This window comes from Sander lucioperca, chromosome 5 (genome assembly GCF_008315115.2).
Source record: "Sander lucioperca isolate FBNREF2018 chromosome 5, SLUC_FBN_1.2, whole genome shotgun sequence".
NCBI classification, from domain to species: domain Eukaryota; kingdom Metazoa; phylum Chordata; class Actinopteri; order Perciformes; family Percidae; genus Sander; species Sander lucioperca.
The window spans coordinates 41,626,833-41,645,647 of NC_050177.1; the positions used below are offsets into that span (position 1 = coordinate 41,626,833).

The 18,815-nt window shown below is 41.9% G+C and overlaps 1 protein-coding gene across 1 annotated transcript in view; it reads left to right on the plus strand.

Moving 5' to 3' along the window:
• akap1b (A kinase (PRKA) anchor protein 1b) overlaps positions 1 to 18,815 on the plus strand; it is a 32,236-nt gene that overhangs the window by 8,898 nt on the left and 4,523 nt on the right. Inside the window, exons 3-10 of the mRNA XM_031287041.2 lie at positions 5,543 to 5,667; positions 9,560 to 9,686; positions 9,848 to 9,975; positions 11,569 to 11,746; positions 13,391 to 13,541; positions 15,850 to 15,917; positions 16,625 to 16,698; positions 17,638 to 17,703. Coding sequence (XP_031142901.1) covers positions 5,543 to 5,667; positions 9,560 to 9,686; positions 9,848 to 9,975; positions 11,569 to 11,746; positions 13,391 to 13,541; positions 15,850 to 15,917; positions 16,625 to 16,698; positions 17,638 to 17,703 — 917 coding nt within the window. The remainder of the gene's footprint in view (positions 1 to 5,542; positions 5,668 to 9,559; positions 9,687 to 9,847; positions 9,976 to 11,568; positions 11,747 to 13,390; positions 13,542 to 15,849; positions 15,918 to 16,624; positions 16,699 to 17,637; positions 17,704 to 18,815) is intronic.

Sequence of the window (18,815 nt, forward strand, 5' to 3'; positions counted from 1 at the left end):
TGATGGTAAACCAAAAAAATAACAGCGTTTGATGATGCTTAATGTTAAGTCATAGCGGGGCATTAAAACGGACCGTTGGGCTCCTAGTGGGAGCACATTCCGTGTCACTATGTTGATGATCGCACACGTTTACAGTGCACGTTGTGTCCGAGCCCGGCCCATCCCGACACAGTAACTGGAATTATGAGCCCGATTTTTAAACCCGACAATTTTTTAATACGTGGGCCGCTATAATTGACGTTATAAAGGACTCGTGAGATATCTGAAACAATCTGACCTGGTTGCGCATTTATCGAAGACAGTGCTACAGATGGGGGAGACACGATTTTAGCACAGTTTACCTCACACTCAAGTCAGTGCAGGACATGTACCCAGAGCTACGGGAGAAGCTGGAGAGGCATAGCTTTCTCCCCACCCAATTCGCTAGTTGCATGATAATAAATAATAAAGTAATGATTAAAAAAACACAAATACTTGATGTAGGGCCCGGCCCGAGGATAGTAGCGGGACATGTGGGCCCGACCCGGCCCGTGGGTCAAGTCCGGGCTCTGGCAGAGATTCTAAATAGGACCAATGCCGGACCAATTTGTCACGCGACACGCAAGTGTGTTGGAAGCGTTTCCAGGCAAAATAGAATACGAAAAGATATTTGTCATTTTGACACAAATCCATCTTCTTCCGTTTATCGCGGGGGTAGCAGCTCCAGCAGGGGACCCCAAACTTCCCTTTCCCAAGCAACATTAACATTTTGACACAAATACATTTAATAAATTACATTTTGATGTTTGAAAGTCTCTGTTTTGACATGAATGCAGATATAAATGTAATTTAAAAAAAAAAAAAATATTGATTTTCAAATATTGCACCTGTCAATACAGAACGAAATATTCTGTAGCCTATTTTGCCGTCAATATTGCCAACGTTTTCTTTGCTGTAATCAAATCAGTATATATTTGTTTAACATTAAGTATACTACTGCTTGAGTAAATTTCCACAAATCTCTCCCCATATGCCGAACAAGAGTGATAGATAGATAGATAGATAGATAGATAGATAGATAGATAGATAGATAGATAGATAGATAGATAATTTATTTGGAAATATGTGCAAATGTACAAACATGTTGACAAAATAAAGTTGAAGAACACGCTATTTCATTTTATCAATGGGAAACCTACATGTGTACAGACGAGGCTAGCAGCAGCAGCGCCGTGTCAGACACGTTTCTGGTGTGCAAAGACAGAAAACGCCAGAAACGCCACGCTCACGCCACGCAGGCAGGAGGCCTAAATGCCAATGATTCGAATCATCGGTCGAGAAGCCCCCTAGTCGAATTTGTCAGTCTAATCAGTGTCCTTTTTTATTTTAATTTTTAGCTGCATCATTGTAAATAGAGCAAAACAGGATAGTGGCATGACTGGATATTAGCATTCACAAACTGACTCTTGAGATAGAAACAGTCACACAACTTGTTTTTGTTGGCTGTTCTGATGCTCTCCTCTCCGGTGAATGTCAGCTGAAAAGCGGACAGAAAGTCGGCTAAACTACTTTTGAACTACTTTTGAACCCAGACGCTCTGGGGTGCTCTAGGGTTTTGTAACTAAACTATGGGCAGCATGCACACTTTTTAATGTTAAAATCTGATGTTTTCACATCACAGATGAACAAAGGCATTAAAACGTTAGTCTTCAGGTAAAACTTAAAACTCATGTAGGCTTTTATTGGAGTTGAGTGCAGTGCCACTGCTATTGAAGAAAACACCTCAGTAATAATAACAATTCATAAAGCGAAAAAATATCTGTAGGTGAGACAAATCCTGAACCACAAGCACATGTCAAATGTATGTATGTAATGTTCCATTTACAGCTTCCATAAACTCTAAAATCAGTGTTTTTTAATAATCACAGGTCTCGGAATAAAACGCTAGGAGTACAAACAAGTAAAGACGTTTGCAGAGTTTGCATTAACGGCAAATAAAGGAAAGCCGTTGAGCAGACCGTAGGAACAGTGATGTAACTTTGGGGCCACTTGCTAGCTTTTTGCTGGCGCTATTCTTTCTTTGTCACTTTTTTCCTACTCATTGAAGTGAAAAGGCTTTCATTACCAACCTCTTTGGCCAAATGTCTCCCTTCACTGAATTGGTTAATTTATCTTTTGGTATTTGTCCTGTTGATGGACTTCACAGGTGCATTTGGGTCTGTATAAACCCATAGTGGGCTGTTCCTGACAGATGTGCAGTGTGTATGAACAATTAAGACCAGCTGAAAAGCCGGAAACGGCCCACTATAATAGCTCACATAATAAACTGAGCATGAGCTACGTATAATTTACACCTGCACAACAGTGTCAGAGTCATATAGTGTTTGCCAAGAATTTGATTTACCAGGGGTTGGACCCATGACTGCACAGTATGACCTAAAATCTATTTCCCAGTATAAATTGAAGCCCATGTAACTATTACCTTAGCCTTCTCTTAACTGTATTACTGGGGCATATTTCACATAGTACAGAGTCGGGCTGGACCCAGATATTCGGTTTTGTTTCTCTCTTTCAGTCGCTCACTCACTCACCTAGTGCAGAGCAGAGAAAGGTGCAGTGACAACTCGACTGTCTGCTAACTTGTTGCTCTCACTACCATCATTAGCTGCACTGTTTCAACAACGTGAGGCTGAATGTGCATGCAGGCTGACATTCACCGTGTTGCTCTGTCGGGATTGAGCTGTGAGCAGAAGTCCACTAGCCGATTAATTTACACAGTGTAAACACTATCCCGTCCATCTCCTTCTGCATCGGAGAACGTCTGGCTGAGTCGAGTTATAACTGAGCAGTCTGTGTGTGAGGCGTGTACGGTTTTACTGGTTTTCTTACTTCAGGCAATTTAATGAAGGTAAACACAGCGAAAATGCATAATGCCACTGTGCTCTTGCCCAGCACTTGCTTCCCGACTCAACCTCAGCCCCCTACCGATCGGCACTGTATGGTCAAAATTCGTACTTTAGGGCAAGTTCATACCGGTGTGTAGGCCTGCACGATTTGGGGAAATATATGAATCACGAATTATTTTTTTTAGCTTAGAATTGGTATCACGATTCTCTGCAATGATTTTTTTTTTCTCACAAAGTTTAATGTTTTTTGCACACACGACAAAACAAAACAAATTGGCAGTACCAAACAGATTTTTTTTGGCACCTATAGCACATTGCGCATCCCCACAAGCCTGTAAACATAGAGGCTGCAATGAATAAAGAAAATAAAGTACCTCCCACCCACCTTATTGGCCACGAGCAGCACTTGGTTGTTCAGGCGCGCGCACGCTTCTACAAAAAAAACAATGGTTACGTATCGTAACTCCAGATTCAATGAGTATAGGCTTAACGTTAGCCCTCTAACAGCTGTTGCTAAAACATGTCGGCGGTGTGGAACTTTTATACAAAGTGTGTGAGACTGATATTACACATGCCATCTGCAATGTATGCCAGGATATAATACCTTGTGGGAGAACCATGGTAAAAAAATTTACCACGACTAATTTAATTTGGCACTTGAAGAGTCATCACCCAGCAGAGCATGGCGAGTTTAAGCTCACAACGGCAGAAACGACTGAAAAAGTGGCACCCAAACGCCAGATAGTAACACAAGCAAATATACCTAGTTGTTTTGGTGCCTAAACTTAACTGTCATCACTGCATGGCACTCCATTTTCTCGGCTAAACGCCTGAGCTGTATCCCTCTAGCCACAAGGAGACCACCTGCCCATCTGGGGAATGTGTGGTGGACCTGGGTGTATTATTAGACCGGTGGTAGAGCCAGTGAGAGAGTGACGGTGACTGCAGAGCAAACGGTCGGACCAGAGGTTAAGTTTAGTAGTGAAGATATCACGTGAATATACAGCACATGGATGTATAATAAGAACGGTAGAGCAGAGTTTGCGCTTTTGTGCACTGTAAGCTGTATAGGGTTGGGTATCGTTTTTTTTGTTGTTTTTTTTTACGATGCCGGTGCCTAAACGGTGCCTGAACCGGTACTTTTAAAAAGATAAAAAAAAAAAAAAAAAGTGTATATATTTAAAAAAGAAAAAAGGAGCACAAAACAACAGTCGGCGACACTTAAGAACGGCTTGTTATTGCTAAGGCCATATGGTCAAAATTATGTGATTTATTAAAAATGTAATAACTTATTTCACCGGTAAAAAAATGACAAAAACAATCACTAGATGGAAAAAGTGGTGGGTATTTCACAATAACTTTGAATGCACCACGAGGCTGGCGAGTTTCAAGTGAACGCACCGTCTGTGTTTTTTCCGACAACGGCAGCTGGGGACTGTTACGTCTTGATGTTGGAATCCTCTACAGTGAAATACAGTCACACCGTTTAACGTTAGCTGTCAGCATTTTAACCGTGTTTAATCCAGCTGCTAGCTAATGGTAGGCTAACATTACCTGCTACCAAGTGTATTATGTTAACTAGCGTCACATGCAGCGATGTTTCGGTTGCCTCTAACGTCCGTTTCAGAGCATCAGAGGGCAGCACTGGCATTTCAGTGGCACCGAAATGAGGCACCGAAATCCGTGTTACTATTCGTTCCGGTAGATACCGGTTGTTAAGGCACTTGGTCTTAGCCGTGTATCTCCATATGAACTTCGTCCACAGCAATCACACCAATTGGTCCCAAAACATCCCAGTTAGATAGTAAATGCCCTAAACATATTCTTTGTATGTCTTTACAATGATTCCCAGAAAGAACCAAGCAGGCCAAGTTTTCTTCAAAACTTGCTATTTTCAGCGTGTAGCTTGCTAGCTCGAAGGTTGTTGTTTCCCGAAGAGAACGTAATTTGAGAACAGAGAGCAGAAGGTGAGGGAAATCCGGCGCGTGAGCCCTGCGCCCGATGTCAGGCAATTATCCTGGAAATGTACTTACGTTGATCCAGACTCAAACACAAACCTAACTGCAACTCCAGGTGGAGCGTGTTTGAAAATTGCTATCAGTAAAAAAAACATTTCCTACCCCTAATGTGACCAGTAGGGCTGTTGAAATGAATCATTGCATCGATGCATCACGATGCGGACCTGGACGATTCTGCATCAATGCAGTGACAGACCATAATTGATTATTGCCTACTGATTACTTGTGGATTTTTTATTTTTGCCTCTTGTCTGTTGTATGCTGTGTTCAGACTCTACTACATTTTTAAGAGCAGATTCAATAAAAAGGGGAGTTCATATAGTGCTGCTTGAATTTGTTGATGAAAACCATGTGAAGCAATATATATAATAATATTGAAGAGGTGACGCATCGTGATATCGATTCAAATTGTTGACAGGATAATTGTAACCAAATTGAATTGTGAGACCAGTGAAGATTAACACCCCTCGTGACCAGGTGGCCTGTGATGTAATTAACACTGTGGAAGCATCCTAAAGTCTAACTGAAGTGATGATTGCATGTCAACACATTGCTCAGAATGAGCACTGGACCCTGAAGCATCTATGTTGCTGTGAATATTGCTGGTAACGGTGATGATGATTTTGTGTGTGTGCCTAGGCTCTGATGTGAACAGTATGGACTCGGTGGACAGCGGCTGCACCATGGGTGCTGGGGAAAGCCAGAGCAACCACGCCGCCTCCTCCAGCTCTGAGCTCATCATCTGGGAGATCGAGGTGCCAAAGGTGAGTCAGGCCACCTGGCACAAGAATCAAAAACCACAACTTAGGAGTGACATGATATCAACCCTTTTTACACCGCACACCACTTCAGCAGAGAAGTCATTTCAACGTAAAAATGGAACCACCCAGCTTCCTCTTTACCAGTGTCAGTCTAGTGTAGGGATAGACCGATTATCGGCCCTGGCTGATTATTGGGCTGTTTTTGGCAGTTTGCAGACTATGTGTTTCGGCTTTTTATTTGCCTGATAACCGATAAACTTAATTAAGTGAAACGTGTTCTACTTTGGCACCGCTACAGCTCTGTATCTGTCGCTCTGCTTCGGTTTCACGACTTAATGTCCCGCCCACAACACTATCTGAATATCTTTTACTGGGGATTATGTTGAAAGTTTCTAATTTATTAAATAATTGCTTAAAGCATTTAAACCAAGTTTTGTGTTGGCGTATGTAATATTCCAAAATCTTAATTTGGATTTAAAGATTTTCTTTTTACTGTGAATGCAATATCTGTTCGAAAAATCGGTTATCTATTTCATAAACTACTAATAATCGGTATCTGTATCGGCCTTGAAAACAGTGTATGTATGTATGTATGTATGTATTATTTTCACTCACTACTGGTCAAAAGTTTGGGGTCACTTAGAAATTTCCATTATAGACAGAATACCAGCTGAGATCAGTTGCATTGTTTATTTAATCAGGGCGGCAGTTTTGAGATTACATTATGTGCTTATATAATTGCAAAATAGTTCTCGACTGAAAGAAGTGGCTGATCTTTAATGCAATATCTACATTGCCCATTATCAGCAACCATACATCCGATGTTCCAAAGGCACATTCTGTTTACTAATCTGATATCATTTTAAAAGGCTACCTGAGAAAACATTGGAGAACCATTTTGCAATTATGTAAGCACATAATGTAATCTGAAAACTGCTGCCCTGGTTAAAACTGATCTCAGCTGGTATTCTGGGGCTGTCAAAATAACGCGTTAATTTCGATTAATTAATCTGAGAAAAAATAACTCGTTAAAAAAAAAAATAACACAGATTAATCCATTCCATATTGACGTTTGACCCGGAGCCGTTCTAGCCACCATTGGACTGTAAAATGAAGGAGGGAGACGAGAATGTGCTGCCTGGATCATTAACTGGAACATTTACTTGTAAAAATCTTCTTTCTGCCAACTCTGGCTATCGAAATCTGGTGCCACTGATATGTCTGCTCTTCTCTCTGGTGCTCTGAAGACGATACAGACAACACAAACACCGCCGCATGTGACGCGTGAAACTATACTTGACAACAGCTAACGTTAGCCTACCGCTAGCTAGTGGCTGGATTAAACACGGTTACAATGCTGACAGCTAACGCTGAACGGTGTAAAGTTTGACTGTGTTTTACTGTAGAGGACTGTGACTCAACAGCGGGATGTAACAATCTGCAGCTGCCGAGCTGCCGTCGGAAAAACAACACAGACGGTGCGTTCAAAGAAACTGGTGAACTACAGCTTCGTGGTGCATTTGAAGTTATTGTAAATGTCCTTGGTGGTTGTTTTTGTCATTCAACAGCAATTTACTAGTGAAATAAGTTATTGTTATACATTATTATTAAATCATTTAATTTTGACCATATGGCCTTAGCAATAAACAAGCCGTTCTTTAATGTCACCGACTGTTGTTTAGTACCCTTTGTTTTCTTTTCTTTTTTTACTTTCTTAAAAAGTATCGGTTCAGGCACCGTTAATTATGTATGCGATTAATTAGATTAATTTTTTTAATCGATTGACAGCCCTTATATATATTATATATAACAACACAAAAAGGCTTTTACAACCTAACAAAATACTAATGTTTGGTATAAACAAGTTCGTATTTGATGGTATAGGGTATTGATCACCTTTTAATGAAATAGAATATAAGCACAGAATTGTGGCTTATTTCAGTTTAAATCCAAAAATGCCGATCTTTGTATCAGGCAGTAGTGTCAGGGTAGGATTGCTTGTGTAGGGTTTGAACATGTTTGACTTTGGCAACTACTGTACTGATAGTAGTATCAAAGGAGACACTGGCAGACAACAAACACCGTAGGGTAGTCCAGTCAGGTCAATGGAGTGTTTTTCCCCTTTTTAAATAGTCACACAGTCAACCCGTTAATGATTTACAGTATAGGGTGGCCAGCATGTCCAAGGCCAAGTGCAAAGATTGTCATCTTGACTGAGTTTAGACTCTATCATCTGGGCCTAGTCAACTTGAAATGGCTGCTTCAGAAGCTGACTTCAAGTTCTGATGAAGGTATGCACTCACTGGCCAGCCAAGTATTTACAAAGTAGTCTTGTGTAATTACCAAAATGATGCACTACCGCAAGAGTATGTTGAATATCACATTTAACCCGCTGCTGAAAATAGTTCCCAACAAATGCACTATTTCCTCCTGTTTAAGTAACGATCACTAAAATGTACGTGTGTGCCAGCTGTTTAAGGACATTACTGAGCCTGTTTTTAAGATGAAACTATATATTTGTGAGCTGTTTTTAGGGATTTATGTATTCAGTAGGAACCATTGGACTTGGGGCTGAGTGGCACAGACAGTTTAGGGAAGATTGCAAGTATTGAGAGACAGACTAATATATTGTTGGTCTGAGCATGGCATTTGTGATGAGATGAAAAATGTAGACTAACCACAGCCTCATGCTTTTTAATATAACAGTGGGCTAGAACTGTCACTGTAAATAACAGTGCAAAGTTATCCATGCATATGCTGACTTGATGAAAAATGTATACTGTGAATGAATAGTTCTCCAGAGTTGTAAGCATTGAGAGGTATGTAGAGCCAGTGCTGTTTGGGAGCGTTAGCAGGTGTGGTCACACTGACACACCTTCTCAACGCCAGAGTCTCTCAAGTAACCTTTAAACTTCCGGGTAATGGAAATGCTAAACTTCTGTTCAGGCCGCCATGTTTTTCTCTAAAACAGGGACAAACTAGTTGGCTGTCTTAAAACACAGGATTTTGATTTCAGTGGTGATATTATTGTGATAAATCAATGTATATTAGGGTTTTCCCTGCAGTTAGTAGGTTCAAGTTCTTGATTTGTCATGTGCACAAGAATAACATAAGTAGTTGTTGGCATTGACGATCTTCGACGAGCCTCAGGCACCTCCAGCAATGATCATTAAATTACTAAAAACACACAAGTAAAAGCAAAATCTGAATATAAAGTGCACGAGATGGTTGGCCGCTCGTTGTCTTCTGCACACACACACACACACACACACATACACACAATGCATGTTGCGCACACAGCGGCAGCTGCAGCCCACATGTTAGCGAGATCGCAGAGAGGGAGGTGTGTGTGTGTTAGTGAATATGAATGTAGCAGTGCAGGGGGGTTAGCACTGAAGTTAGCAACAACTTTAGCACAGGCTCACTAACTTAAGGTGGACTGACCTTTTAAGGTGCACCAGCTATTCTGGTTACAGTGACAAGCTGCTCCTCCAAGTTTTGCTGTAGTATCTCTCCCTTGCTGCAACACTCGCTGCTGACAACCACTAAGCTTTATGCAAATAATTGTGTGACAACCTCACTAATATGCAAATGAGCGTATGTCACTGGCACCTAAGTACTCTTAAAACCCAGTGACAGACTTCAGATGAGGCTAGTGAAATATTCCGAAAGTATTTAAATATTTAGTTGGAAGATGATACATATTGGATGCTAATGATTTATAGGGAACTATTGGTGTCCATTTGTGGGTGTTTTCTATTTAGAAAAGTTTGAATTGTGGCTAGGCTCTCAGGGTTTGGTTCAAATTCTTATAAAATGTTAACACCACAGTTGTGTATAAATGAACTGTCCTTTTGACATGTTGTCATCTTTTCTGCCTGTTTTCCTGGACCAGCATCTTGTAGGGCGGTTAATAGGGAAGCAGGGAAGATACGTGAGCTTCCTGAAGCAGAACTCTGGCGCAAAGATCTACATCTCCACCCTGCCTTATACACAGGAGTTCCAGATCTGTCACATAGAGGGTGAGTCACAGGGACCAGGTCCCCACATCCCCTTAATGCTGGGGGAAATCCAGATTGCTACTGGATGAGAAAAAATCTCACTATTTCAGAGAAACTATTGAACTCCATGTTTCTATCAGTGTTGGTTTGAACCTAAAGCTTTGCCTTGTGTTTCTCTCCAGGTACGCAGCAGCAGGTTGACAAAGCCCTGTCCCTGATTGGGAAGAAGTTTAAAGATCTGGACTTGACCAACCTGTATGCACCGCCGCCACCCCCGCTCACATTGCCATCACTTCCCATGACCTCCTGGGTAAGGGTGGGCTCTCTGGCTGCTCTCTGCCACTGTTTACTGAACGGGACAGATTTTTAGCTACTGCAATATATTTCTAGACTAGCAAGGCTGAACATGAAGGCACCTGTCAACCCAGGCTTCATGACATAAAGACAATATAGCCACATTTTTGCATCACAGTTCAATCAACAGGCCTGCGTCTAACAACTAATTTGATAGCCATATGATCTATCGATTATTGAAACGAATAATCGATTATTTGGATTAAGAATCGCACACTTACTCAATGGCTTTTATCTAACGGTCAGCTTTTAAATTAAGCTTGAGGTTGTCTAAGGCATGTGCTAACTTACAAAAAAAGACAATTTAAATTCAGAACTGGATTATGATCGAATATTTAAAATTTAACTAGGCTAAATGATGTTTTTAGAGCAGCAACAGTTATGTTTACAACGGCAAAGTCCAGGGTTTCCCCCAGCAAGCCTGGTGGCCCACCGGGCCTAAGCCACTGGGAATTATTTTGTAATGTATTTTAAAGAAGTTTTTTAAACTACAGTTACAGCGGGGTGGCTCGGCTGGAAACTTGGACGTAGTCATATTTTCAAATGTCCAGTTAGATTTTAGCTCTGACTTAATGTAGGGCCCTATAGAATCTATAGAGCAGGGGTCTGCAATGTTTTTTTAGGCCAAGGACCCTTTAACTGAAAGAGAGATGGAGCAGGGACCCCCACTACATATATTTTATAAAATGAAGTTGCATTTTAAACCTTTTTTGCATAGAATACTAAGCTATTAAAATAGCCATATAACTGTGATTTTATAAATCATGTTTTAATTTTAAATGTGGAACAGTGAATCCTTTGACCTGTATCTGTGGATGGCTACCGTAGTGACTACCTTACCTATAGGCCAGTAAGCCTATCATCAGTGGGGATTTAGATTTGCTGATAATATGTTAGATTAATTTTAAGACTTTTTAACTTTTGGAAAAAACCCCTGTTGAAGATCCCTGCTATGGAGTCTTAGAGCTTTTAAATTCTCAATTTTTCAATTCTGTCTATGATTTTTTTTTTTTGGTCACAAACTATTGGGCTCCACGTTAATGCTGTCACCAGTCTGTGAGGAGAGGGGAGGGGCTGGTTCGTCTCAGCCATCAGCTAAGTTTACAAGAATTTGCCAAATTTTAGGATACGTGGCAAACTACGATAAACAATTGGACTTCATATAGACAGCTTTTGTTTTAGCTCGTCACAATTCACTATTAGCAGAGCTAGCTGCTTGTGAGGTAAACGGTTAAATTACGATAATACAAGTTACAACCTACAAGGTGTTCTCCTTATGATGTTTGTTTTATTGACCAATGGTTTACATTGCAGGACAACATTGCATATCAGTGTGGCAAAAGTTGAGCAACTTTTTGACCTGTCTGCTTGTTGTCTGCACTCTGTCACTGCACTGGTCTCATTTAAAAAAAAAAAAAAAAAAAAATGCTGGCTGCTGCGTTCTTTTTTTTTTTGCTTAAGTGTGGTTTTAGCCATCTGGAGTGACTGGATCATGGAAGCTGTTCTACTGGATGAGTAACCATTCCTCTCGTGTCATTTGCCTCCTCAGCTTCTTCTCCCCAGCGGAGTGACCGTTGAGGTGATCGTGGTGAACATCGTGTCGGCCGGTCACGTCTTTGTCCAGCAGCACACCCACCCCACCTACCACGCCCTGCGCAGCCTGGACCAGCAGATGTTCCTCTGCTACTCCCAGCCGGGCACCCCGGCCCTCCCCTCACCCGCTGAAGGTAACCATGGTCACACAAGTCGATGCACACTGATACATGGTTTAGTCATTCTTTGCCTAGTAGGCCATGGACTGCAAATGCAGCTAGTAATGCATCTTCAACCATCATAAAGATACCACAGTTGCATTTTTTTTTCAGCAATTGTGAAAATTAGATAAACAATTAATTGCACCAGTGTTGTATTTAAAGAACTAGTGTTTTCCTGGCCAACACCACAGTCCTATCCACACTGTTGCCAGGGGATCGCTAGACTGGTAGCTGGAGAGATGCCAGTTCACATCCTGGGCACTGCCAAGGTGCCCTTGAGCGCCCAACTGCTCGGGGCACCTGTCCGGCAATCGCAGCCCACTCACTCTTGACATCTCTCCATTTGTGCATGTATAGGACCTGAGCATGGGTGTGTATTTCAGGCCTGTGTGTCTAACAATAAAAACCGAGTGTAAATTGTGATTTCCCCACTTGGGAACAATAAAAATTAGAAATTATTTAATATTCTATTCTATTCTAATATTCTACATGACACGACACGTTCTATGACACGGTCAAAAACTGTATGCTCATCCAGTGCCAATCACCTGCACATGTGCTGGAGAGCTCACCTATATGGCTGCAAATGCGCCACCCAGTGTACAAAACATGGAATTGACACATAATTGTAATGGCTGTGACTATATTAAGAGGCAGTATTGTTGCTGTTAGCACCAGAGCTTGTTCATAAATTGGAATCAATATATCTGTAAAGAAGTGTACCACTTTTTCAAAAATAGATATACATTTTTTAAATCATTCATATATTTGTGTTTTTCACAGACAAGCCGATTGCCTTACTTGAGACCAACTGAAATGGGGTATATAATGAAAAACTCACTTTTTCAGTGTTTGTGCATATGCATCTGGAGGGCCTTCAAACCTAAAAACTGTGAAATAAGACAACCTAGTCAGTTCTTTGTGGGCTGCCTAGAGCAGAAAAAAGGCATTAGCACTAATAGCTTGAACCCACACAAAATGGGTATGCTCTTAGCAGTGTACATTAAAATGGGCTATTTTAGGAATTTAGGGGGGAAATAGTTTTTCATGAAAAGAAACCATCTATTTGGTTCTATCTGCAGTCCCTCCATGATTTCGCTAACTTTTTTTGAGATTGTTGCGGCCCAAAATGCTGAATCCTGATTTCGCGGGAGCTTTTGTAAAAAAATTGCAATAAAAGTTGCGATGTCTTTTGTATGTTTGTTGCAATGAAGTTGCGGGAGACAGTGAAAGTTGGAAAGGAAATGACAGTGAAGGAAATGATCAACCCGTTCTCACTCCCGCTTGGTCATTGGCTCTCAGAGTGCACGTGGGACTGCTGTGATTGGTTGAAGTCGCGGGAAACTTCAGCTTATTGGTCAAATTTGCGGAAAACTTGTGGTGATTGGTCAAAATTGCGAGTCGCACCAAATTTGCGGTGATTGGTTGAATTGGCGCGATCATGACATTGCGAAATCCTGGAGGGACTGTATCTGATGCTGTTTTGAGTTGTAAGCAGTGTGGAACCTGCAGTGTAAAACATAAAAGGCACAAAGAAAATGCTGAAATATTTAGGGCAAGCCTGTTGTACTGCTACTTGCAGCTTTAAGTGTGTGTGTGTGTGTGTGTGTTTTCCAGTGGGTGTGATCTGTGCAGCTCCAGCGGTGGATGGAGCCTGGTGGAGAGCTCAGGTCATCACCTTCTACAAAGACACTAATGAAGTGGAGATCAGATACGTTGATTATGGAGGCTACGACCGAGTTAAGATTGACTCACTACGGCAAATAAGGTGAGCGTCAGAGGTCTCCCTGTATTAGAACAGGGTTTTCCCATTGAGAATGAATCAGGTACTCTGAATATAGTTTATTTCCAATCCTTTTCACCATCCTGCGGCAAAAGTATTCCAAACTCCTCATGTAGGGGCGTTCTCTTGAACTGGAATTAAAATTAGTCCTGGACTAATGGCGCTTTTCCATTACATGGTACCAGCTCGACTCGCCTCGACTCTACTCTCCTTTTTTGCTTTTCCATTACGAAAAAAAGTACCTGGTACCTGCTAACACGTACTTTGTTTAGTACCTCCTCAGTCGAGGTTCCAAGCGAGCTGAGGCGAGCCGAAAAGGTGACGTGAAAGCGACAGACAGGGGTGTCCTGAACAAACCCGCTATTTTTAAACAGTTTAGCCAGCTGTTTTTTTTGTTGCTGCCTCCAGCTTCTTTAGAAACTAAATGTGTCTTCTGGCAACAACACACACCTTCGACGTTCTGTGTGTGTGTCGTGTTAGGTCACGGCAGTTTACTACGGCGCCTCTTGTTTACAGTTCTGCGGAGGCTCCAGGCAGAGCTTTCGCCGTATCCTACGTACACACACACACGCTGGCTCGACGCACACACCAGCTGACAAATGTATACATCAGGCCACATATTACATGGGCTACGGCGAAAGCTCTCCGTGGAGCCCCCACAGAACTGTAAAACAAACTCAAGTGGCCTGATGTTTATACTTGTGCGCTGGTGTGTGCGTTGAGCCGGCAAGACGACCAGCCACGCTGAGGCGGTACTAAAATCTGCAATGGAAAACGGACGCACAGTGTGTCGAGTAGAGTAGAGGCGAGTCGAGCAGGTACCATGTAATGGAAAAACGCCATAAATGTCTTAAATACATATATCTATTGAATTTTGTTTCTGTGCAGGGCCAAGTTTAATACCTGTCCAGGTAACCAGCTGTAATGTATCTTAACTAAAAAGGAAGGAATGTCTGTCCTACGGGTTTCTCAACAACCGTTCATCTAATGGACTTGTCACTTCCAGGTGTATTGCTGAGGACCAAAGGAAGTTGAGATCTAGGGGACATATGTATTATTGGGTTATGTATACACTGTGTAGTGTGTTGAGACGGGGCCCCTTTTATCTGTTACTTCGCCGAAAGGCATGCTGGGTACAGCTCGCTCACCGTCGCTTGTACAGTACATTCAAGAACTGATGAAGAAAGGGAGACTGCAGATGTTATATTGTAGCAAGCTCAAACAATTGGATCGATGGATGGACTTTATTAATCCCAAACTGGGAAATTACTGTGTTACAGCAACAAGTTACAAGAACACACACGTACAGAAAATACAAGAAATATACTAGAAATAATAAGTAGCCTAAGATATGGTAAGCATCCACTATGTAATTTTAGGAATGAACCCTTTTGTTCCTGGACATAGCCTATTCCCAAATGGTAAATGTCACTTATATTCTAGCATTGCTAGGGGACGCATCTATGTTATGGCAGGTGTGTTGCTTAGGACCTGAGGAAGGGCAGTGTGAAGTTGTTTAAATGATACAGCGATCAACCCGTTTTCAACAGGCACGTTCGCTGTGTGCACGGCACTGCTCAGAAATCTCAGAAATACATTTCTCATTTTTTATTTTCTATTAATTAATTTTGTTCTTGATGTAAGTGTAAATGAACTATCACAAATATTGTAGTCTCGCTTTGCCAGACCTTCCTCGACAGCGCTGCATAGGAGGGTCTGGCTAGTCCACACAACATTCCTGGATGGGAGAAAAACGTGATCTGGTTTTTTGGCATTTCTTTAAACCAATCACAATCGTCTTGGGCTGCGCTAAGCGCCGGACGGAGCCACAGTGCCTCTGCAAAATAGTCTCGGGAAGGAACTTGTTTCGGTGGAACGTGTGTACATTCAAAAGTTGTTTTAGTCATGCAACAGAAAACTCAGATTGGACAGATAGTCTAGCTAGCTGTCTGGATTTACTCTGGAGAGATCTGAGGAGCAGTTAACCATAGTCCCCATAAATCCACGGATTTCAGAACGCCAACACAGAGTTTTGTTCCATCCTCCGCCATGTGCCATTCTACACCGGCTCGCATGAAAACAGACCTGGCGCGTTTCTGTAGCGGAGCAGAGAGCCGCTTCATGCACCCTTCTGGGGCTGGTGGGATATCAAACACTGACTTGAATGGCCGTGATTGCTTGCTTCTAAAATGTGTTTTTGAGATTTACATTATGGAATACCATTTGTAAAATATATGATCTATGTTTCTATACATGTTTTTTTAACATATTGCTCCTTTTTTTAATTTTCCAGGTCTGATTTTGTTACACTACCGTTTCAAGGGGCTGAAGTATTGCTTGACAACATCGCCCCACTTCCAGGTACTACATTGTGTTAACTCGTGATTTCAACACCAGTTTGACAACGGCAGTGCTCGTAGCTCTAGCGTCTAGTGTCTGGTCTTTCAACTGTGGCTTCTTTTGATGGGTCTAGTTTCAGTTGGTTGTGCTTCAAAAGTCTTATCAACTACATGTTGCTGTCTGAACGCTGCAGATATTGTACAGCTGGAACTATTGTCTGACTAGAACTGTAACGATTCCAAATTTTGCTATACAATTGTCTCAGAATGAATTGTGATTAACAGTATAATTGTCTTTCAGTCAAAAAAAATAAGTAAATGTATTTATTACTTTTTTAAACAAATTAAAGTTTTGAATGAATTCCAGGCTACATCTTTTGGTTATATATCACTGTAATGTGACCCAGATAATGTGATAACACAAGTTCACAGCCTATGAAGTAAACCACGCCTCTTTATTGTATCTGTATCCTCCCCTTGTCATTTTTGTTGCTGTGAATGAGTATGGGGTCAAGTGCCGACAACTAATCACTTATATAATTACAGTTTGGCATATTTAAACAAAATCAACAATTACAGTTACTCAGTTTTAAGACCTTAGCTGATGTTAGCAATTAATTGTGGTTAAACAAAGAAACTGCGATTTATGAAAAAAATAAAATTGACAATTATGTAAAAATGGTTACAGGCCTGTGTCTGACATGCGTCTAAAATGTGTGTGTTTATCAGGAGAGGATCGCTTCTCAGCAGAGGCCACATCAGCACTGGAGGAGATGACCAGAGGGCTGGCATTGCTCGCACAGGTATGACCACCTTCCTCTCTAAGCTACACACCCGAGTGTCATGTCCACAGTAGTCTCGCATTGCCAGACCTTCCTCCACAGCGCTGCGGGGGAGGGTCTGGCTAGTCCACACAGCATTCTGGGATGGGAGAAAAACGTGCTCTGGTTTATTGGCATTTCTTTAAACCAATGACAAACGTCATGACAGCACTAAGCTCCGGACAGAGCCACGGTGCCTCTGCTAAATGGCCTCGTCAAGGAACTTGTTTTGTTGGAACGTGCACGTTTTAAAAGTTGTTTTAGGCATGCAAGAGAGAACTCAGATTGGACAGATAGTCTAGCTAGCTGTCTGGATTTACCCTGGAGAGATCTGAGGAGAAATTAACCATAGTCCTCATAAACCCACCGGAACGCCAACACAAAGAGTTTTGTTCTGTTCCACACCACGCGTCATTCCACACCGGGAGCGTCTCAGAAGCGGAGCGTCTTGCTGCCCGACTCACAGATTTTATTGTCTCTACAAGTACTTTACAGAACAATCACGTATTTATTAAGCTAGTATCTACCTTCCACTCCAAGCACTCCTACAGTTAAACTCCATGCCTTGTCCTTTCTGGTGTTGTCCTCTGTGATGTGGTATTATGTTTTTCATCCTCCAAGATGAATCTCCCTTAGTCCGTGGTGTTGTAGAGGAGACATATACGATATTTGGGGCGTGGGGGGGGGGTCTTTTGGTAAACTGACTGGATTCTCTCAAAGTTTCACTTCCTTCCCGGCTGTCTGAACGCCCCGCGGCTCGCAAGAAAATAGAAACACCAACACAAAGAAAGAGGAAGGTGACGGGCATCCGGCCAAAAAGAGTGAAATTCGGTGCAATCCCGGAAGTGGAACGTCGTGGATATAGCATAAGTCCGCTGTAACTGACTGTCTCTGTCTGTGTGTCTGTCCCTCTCTGTGAAGGTCTCAAACTACGATAACAACACGGGCCTCCCACTGGTCCACCTGTGGAACATGGTCGGAGACGAGGTACGATGCTTACATGCACCTGGTTTGCAATGCTCTACACTGTATGAGACACATACTTGTGTTAGTTATGTATGTTGTACACCTGTACTGGTAGGGTTGGGGATGTCAGTAGCCACGTGGAATAGCTTTAAAATGACTACAGATGTCCTTACACATTTCCACTTTGTTGCGAACAGTTAGTACTAAGCTGACACTACCGCTTTGCCTGAAAAGCTTGAATATATTTGTTAGTTATCTAAATGGCCCTACAGTGTAATGTTATACAAGAATAACCAGAGCTTTTCACATCTTGACTCTTGTAGGCCAGAGTAGCTGGAGAGATTAGCTGGAGCCTGAAAGTAAAAAAAAAAGGAAAGCTAAAAGTGGGGATATTGCCAAATTGAGAGAGGTGGACAGGATGAAGAGAAGGAGGGGAATGAAGGAGAAGGCAGTAAACTGCAGAGAGCAGGAGAGTCAGAGCAGGAGAAGGCCACAGAACGGGATGGAGAAATAAATGGAGACGAGGAAAAGGAAGAGTTGACTGGGATGGAGGAAGAGGAGGCTGCAGATTCAGAGAGAGGGACAGAGGCAGGGAGTGACCAGGAGGAGGCAGATGAAGATGACAGGGTAAGCCTGCAATTCCTCCTCGACCACATGGTACGTTTGTGTTCTCCTTCCATAGAAATTGCAGTACAGTAGCATAACATTTCATGTCACTCAGTTAAAAAACAAACATGTCAAACATTGGCTGTTTTCTGTTGTATATGATATAAGGTTACATATGTAAAGATTTACAAATTTGTCTTATTTTATGTGGTTATGATCAAACAAAAGGTAAAACAAATGCTAAGAGAGGAAAAACTGTAAAACTGCATTACATAATTCTATATGCCACTCATAAGGGGATTCCGGCGTACCGTCTTCCCACGCCACCCTGCCAAGACCTTTGCCACCCTGTGTAAAATGTTCCGTGACATTATACAAGCCTTCCGTGACCACGCACCACGCCCACCCCTACCCCTTATGTACATTTCCACAGCACTAATTCTATCAGAACTCACCAAGTCGTTTTAAATCCTCTTCTTACTCACTAATTCCATTTGGTTCTCCTTTGTTTTTGTTTTTCAAACATT